Consider the following 6,118-nt stretch of genomic DNA (forward strand, 5'->3'; position numbering starts at 1 on the left):
AAAGCGGGCTCTCCGCAGCCATCTAGGCTGGTGGTCACTAGACCAAAAGCAACACCTCAACTACAGAAAAGGAGACTTCAACTCCCAGAAGCCCCCGCGCGGAGGCGGGGCGAGGGCTTGCAGGCCCCAGAACATCAAGGCCTGAGCTCGCTGAGGATGGCGGGAACTGAAGAGCAGCCGTCCGTAGTCCTCCCTTATACCCGTGCCCCCGCGACCCGGCCCCTTCTCAAGCCCTCTGCACGGTACCTGTCCCCAGGACTCTCTGTTCTCTTTCCCGCTGCAGCAGGGGCGGTACTACCGGGTCTCAGATGGCAGCGCGGGGGCGACGACCCCGGGGCTGGGGATGAGGGGAAACCTGGCCTAGCGGGCATGCAGCGCCTTGTCATGTCGGCGCCGCTGGCGACGGCGGCATGAGCTGTGGCTGGAGAAGCTGGGTGCGTGGTTGCCGTCTTGCTGCTGGGACTCGGGGAGGCTGTCGGTGCAGAGGTGGGCGGCACCCCCTACTCTCTTCATGGCGGTTCTCTCTTCGGAAGTGACTCCGGTGTGAGCGGGAAGGAACCTGAGGACCATCAGGGGGCGGGCCTTTCTTGAGGTGCCGCGTCACGATTGGCTGATCTGGGGGTCACTCTAGTGGTAGCGCAATAGAAAGCCTCCGCCTGCCGGGAGAGGGCGGGTTTTTTGGAAGGGGGAGGGGAGATTGAAAACTGCCCTCCCCAGGCCCATCACGTGCGCCTGGGGCGCGCGCCTCCTCGTCGGGGCCGCGGCGGCCTTGGCCGGTGCGTGGGAGTGGGAAAGAAGAGGCAGTGGCGGGTGCTACGACAGCTGGCGACAGCCGCCGGATCGAGGGCTAGGGGTGAGGTTTGCAGAAGTAAATCCGAGCCTGCAGCTGTCTGCAGTGAAGATGGCCAACATTTGTGACGATTGTGCTGCAGCTGCCCTAATATTTCATAGTCACTTTAGCATCTTAGGCCAAAATGCCAAAATGCTGTCACCATTTCCTTTCTGTTCCTTCCTCTTACAATGTGATGTGATTTTGACCGTTCTGTGAGGGATCTTCTATACTGTGATGTAGTTGTTCTGTCTTTTTTTTTTTTTTGTAAGGGAGGGGGCGGGGGAGCACTCAGTCATTCTCAGTCATTGAATTAGACATTTTTATTCTGTCAAAGCGTTTTGTCTCTAATGGGTTTCCCCATGAAGTCGCAGCAAATAGTCTTTTTAAAAGTTTTTATTTATGTATATGTGCTCAATTTGCATGTATGCCTGCATGACAATAGAGCATGAGGTTGTGAGCCACCTTGGGGTTGGTGGAATTGAACTCTGGACCTCTGGAAGTAGCAACTAGTACTCTTAACCACCCAACTAGTACTCTTAACCACCCAACTAGTACTCTTAACCACTGAGCTATCTCTCCAGCTGGGTGTTTTTGCAGACCGAGGAACTGGTCAGAGTAATTTAAAACTTCACTTCCCATGTGTATAGAATGGGTATAATTACTCCTCTGGGTAATTTCCCTCCCCCCACCCCCACAGGGTTTCTCTGTATAGCCGTGGCTGTCCAGGATCTGACTCTGTAGACCAGGCTGGCCTTGAACTCAGAAAACTGGCCGGTCTCTGCTTCCCAAATGCTGGGATTAAAGGTGCGGGCCACCACTGCCCATCTTCTCTGGGTAATTTTAAGTAATAAAACTCAGCAATGTAAACAGGTTTAGATTCTCTCGTGTAATTGGTACAAATACATGATTCTCTTTCCTTTGGTCTTCAGATTTCCTGCAGTACCCGGCCAGTTTTTTTTTTTTTTTTTTTAGGGAAGGCCTGTAATCCTAGTACTTGGGAGATGGAGGTGGAAGGTCAAAAGAGAAGGCTGTGGCTGTGCTGATAGTTCAGGGTATAAAGGAACTTGCTTTCATGACCCAGGACCACATGGCAGAAGGAGAGAACTGATTCAGTGCGGTGAGCTATCCTATGACGTCTGTCAGCGTATACACACACGAAATGAATGCAATAAAAGACATATCTTTTTAAAGAGAGAAAGAAATAGATATTGAGTCCAGCCTTGACTATGTAGCAAGATCCTGTCTCAAAGGAACTAAAAAAAAAAAAAAAAGAAAGAAAAAAAAAATCCTATCAATCTCAAAAATGTCCAGGCTCTAACTGAGAGGAATGTTCGCTCACTTGGCTGGAGCAAATTCCTAAATGACACACACACACAAAAATTGAACAGGTCTTCCAAATTTATTGTCCTGAGACTGAATTGCTTCTGTTGCTAAGCACACTAGACTGACCTGAAATTCACCCCTTTTCTCTTTCCTGGTATCCCTCAAGAGGAAGAATTAACGAGAAATAAAGTGACCAATAGGCTGGCAGGTAGGAGGTAAAGAGGAACCACGGGTCTCTCCAGAACACGCAGCTGTATACCAGGTAGTAACAATGTGAGCAAAGAAACACTCAAACCCAGGGCAGCTTGTAACTGAGAATTCACTACTGCTTTTAGTCCTTACATTTGAAAAGAACACAATAAGTGACAAAACTATGTTGAATAACGACACGCACATGTTTATGCCTTTTAGTGCGGATGATTTCCTGGCCCTTCGATGACTTAGTCCTTACTTTGTGTTGGCTATTTCTACACTAGGAACTCCCAAACCGTCCTAGCCACAAAACTTTTAATCTGATTTGTTCCATTCCACACTCAGCGCATAAAAAGAATAAAGCAAGCATAAGAACATGTTCTGCATGATCAGTTAGTCACTTTTCTTGAATTATAGTATCTGAGTCTCCCGCCTCTCAAGTGTCACTTTTAGGTCTCTGCTCCTGCTGCCAAACAATAGTATTCACATTTTCTTAATCTGATCGGCAGATTACAGAGTTAAGTGAGGCAAGAAATCCCTTGATCAATAAACGGAGATGGAGTCATAATGAAAGCACGATTTAAAAAAAATCTCTTCTTAACTGGGAAGTAGTTGCCCACATCCTCAATAACCATCAAGGCTTCTCTTTGTTTAAGCTGCACAGGGAGAACATACAGATTTGAGTTGTCGGCTGAGCTACACTGAACATAGAGATGGCTGGAGCCTGAGACTCTCCTTTCCTTCAAAGAGAGTTGAACCTCTGCTTTGAGTTTAGACTCAGGTTTTCACTTTAAGTGTATACGTATACACTATGCACAAACACTTATACTCTAACCTATAGTCAGTATCTCTTTGAGGTACCGGGGCTGGAATTCTGGGTCTCATGCATGCATGTGAGGCAAGCACACGCTACTAAGCTATTCCCAGCTTCGTGGGAGCTTGTCGGTTTTGGCTTTCTTCCCCCTTTACTTTTTATCGGACTGGAAATAGGTGGCCAGGAAACCGTAGACTGTAAAAGCTGCCAGAAGAGCTTCTGTGCACTCGCATGGGGTGAGAAGACAGGAGAGAAAAGCCGAGGTACTGCTAGGGGACATGATGATAAACAGTGTCCTGGAGTCTAGGTGAGAGAGCGAAAGCAAATCCCCAGGCAGCGCTGGAAGAAGAAGCTGAGGAAAGGAAAACTTGTCTGTAAAAGGCTGCTTGGGTGAGATTTCTGAGCACGGGAAAAGGAAGCCAAGTCCTGGGACCTGGAGTGGCTTTTAAAAAATTATTTACTTTATATGTGTGGGTATTCTGTCTGTGAGTTCACTTGCAAGGCTGGTGCTTATAGAGGCAAGAAGGCAGCACTGGATCCCCAAGAACTAGAGTTACCCACAGTTGTGAGCTACCTTGTGGGTTCTGGGAATCGAACTCTGAAAGAGCAGCTAGCACTCTGAAGCACATCGCTAGCCCCGCCCACCCAGGGGCTTCTTCTGTACATAAACTATTTTGAGCTACAATTCAGCCCACTGTACCTGCACTACAGGAAGCCAGAGAGCTCTGATATTGGTGAGAGGGAACAGGAGAGATACCGAGGGAAACACTGTTGCATGAACAATGGAACAATTCTTTAGGACAGGCAGGCTCAGGGTGGGAAGCCTGAGAGGCTCACTGTCGAAGGGATGCCTGAGACCTCAAACAGGGCACGATCTCTCATAGTACCTCAGACACAGGCATTAAGAGACTAGAGACTATTGGGACATAACAAAGACTTGCTAAAAAGCTGGAAACATGGGACACAACTTCTGGCTTTTCCAAGAAAGGCATGTTTTTGTGTTGAGATTGCTATACTTTGAAATTAACTCCAAGACTCTCAGAGGGTACTCAAGGGCAGGCCAAGAGACAAAGGCCCATGTGCTGGGGAGTGGATGGGGGTAGGAATGTGTGGAGGGTGGTCTGAGAGGTGGGATAAGGAACAGACTCACAGAAACAGGAAATAATTAACTTGAAAGCCTGACAGAGGAAAAACAGACCACAGAAGGGAAGGTGAGCTCACCATGGCTTAAGTCTCAGTCAAAAAGAGAGAGAGAGAGACAGACAGACAGAAAGAAAGAGAGAGAGAAAGAAAGGGAGAGAAAGAAAGAAAAAAAAGAAAGAAAGAAAAAGGAAGGAAGGAAGAAAGAGAGAGAGAGAAAAAGAAAGGGGAAAAACCACCTTTGTAAACAGATGTTGAACTCAGCAGGGCTGAGCAAACGTGTTGGAAAAGCACCAGTTTAGCTTCAGGGGCTACCTGGGAGATGCCAAATTTAATATAATGCCAAGCGATGCAAACTTCCTAGGAAATGAGTAGCAAAACTGAAAAACCTGAAGCCAAGGACCCCTACTTCATCTTACTCCACCGTGGAATGTTTCAAAACCCAGGTATTAGAAGCATACTTGTAATTTTCAACATATCTAACAGTTTCTGCCATCGTTAAATTCACTAGATAGATCATCCCCTCAATCCTTCTGCCTCTACCTCTTAAGAACCAGGATTATGTGTCATCACAGCTATTCTGGCTTTAACATGTAACTACACAGCACACACATGCACACACACTTTCTATGGGCTTTTCCCCTTTGTAATATATATATACCTATGTTTGTGTGTATGCATATAGGAAGGAGGAGAAGAGTCCAGGTTTCTACAGTGCTAGTCTATTTGTCCATCTAAAAACATAAAAGAAATTTGGGGGAATAATTGGTTTTAGAGATGCCAGCCTGCAGGCAGGCATTTCTCACGCATGCTTAGCGAGCCATTAGAGGATTTGAAAACTAAGTGATGAGTCACAGACTACATTAAAACAATAACGACTGCTGCCTGAGGATGGGGTAGAGAATGCCGGTGCAGTACACATGGTACATGAGCTCAGAGCTGATTGTCTTTCCTGAAGAACTGAATGCTGACTTGCGGACAGGGAGGAAAGCCTTGTACGGTTCACTGAATATACTGGGAGAGACTGATTCTGTCTTGTGGTTGTTGTTTTCTGATAGTGTGTCTTTTCCTTTCTGTATTATAACATTCTAGACAGAGGGGAGGCTGATGTAACCTGCCTTGGGTCGTCAGTAATCTAGTGACTACCAGAAAGATATGGACGAGAAGGGAAAATGACAGACAGAGAGAGATCTTACATTCCTTGCTCAGACTGTCCTTCATGAAGAAGTTGACCCCCTGGAGCTGTAGAGAGCCTTTGGGGATAATAATTTGCTCTCAGTCTTTTGCAATGCCCTTCAACTCACTGTGATGTTGTTATGTGCCTGTGCACGTGCATGGGTATTTTACCTGTATGTATGTCTGCACCACAAATATGCAGAGTCCAGAAGAAGGTACTAGATCCCCTGGAGTTTAAGTTACAGATGGTTATGAGCTACTATGTGGGTGCTAGGACTTAAATTCATGATCACAGACTGTTGGGATTATAGCCCTGTATTACTTTATCAAGCCCTAAGTAATTTTTTAAAGACATGGAACAATATTTAAAATTCAAGGGATTCCATACAAACATCTAGATTTTGTTCTGTGTAGCACAATCAAGGTTCTTAACACTTAGCCCTGCAGGGACTAGGTAAGTAATGACATTTTCTGGGCAGCTGCCTCTAATCTCAGCACTGCAGAGGTAGAAGCAGGCAGAGCTTTGTGAGTTCGAGGCCACTTTGCTCTACAGAGTGAATTCCAAGGCAGCTAGAACCACACAGTGAGACTCTGTCTCAAAAAATTTTTTATAAATAAGTAAATAAATAAATAAATAAATA

At 46.2% G+C, this 6,118-nt stretch overlaps 1 protein-coding gene across 3 annotated transcripts in view; it reads right to left on the reverse strand.

Moving 5' to 3' along the window:
* Slf2 (SMC5/6 complex localization factor 2) overlaps positions 1-730 on the reverse strand; it is a 52,257-nt gene extending 51,527 nt beyond the window's left edge. For 2 of the 3 annotated variants that reach the window (XM_085834184.1, XM_029472556.2), the window contains exon 1: positions 247-730. In XM_085834184.1, coding sequence (XP_085690310.1) covers positions 247-386 — 140 coding nt within the window. In that variant the 5' untranslated portion in view covers positions 387-730. The remainder of the gene's footprint in view (positions 1-246) is intronic. The other variant, XM_021151686.3, reaches the window with a different exon arrangement.
* Between the last annotated feature and the right edge of the window lie 5,388 nt (positions 731-6,118).

This window comes from Mus caroli, unplaced genomic scaffold (genome assembly GCF_978045245.1).
Source record: "Mus caroli unplaced genomic scaffold, Mus_caroli_1 scaffold_20, whole genome shotgun sequence".
NCBI classification, from domain to species: Eukaryota; Metazoa; Chordata; class Mammalia; order Rodentia; family Muridae; genus Mus; species Mus caroli.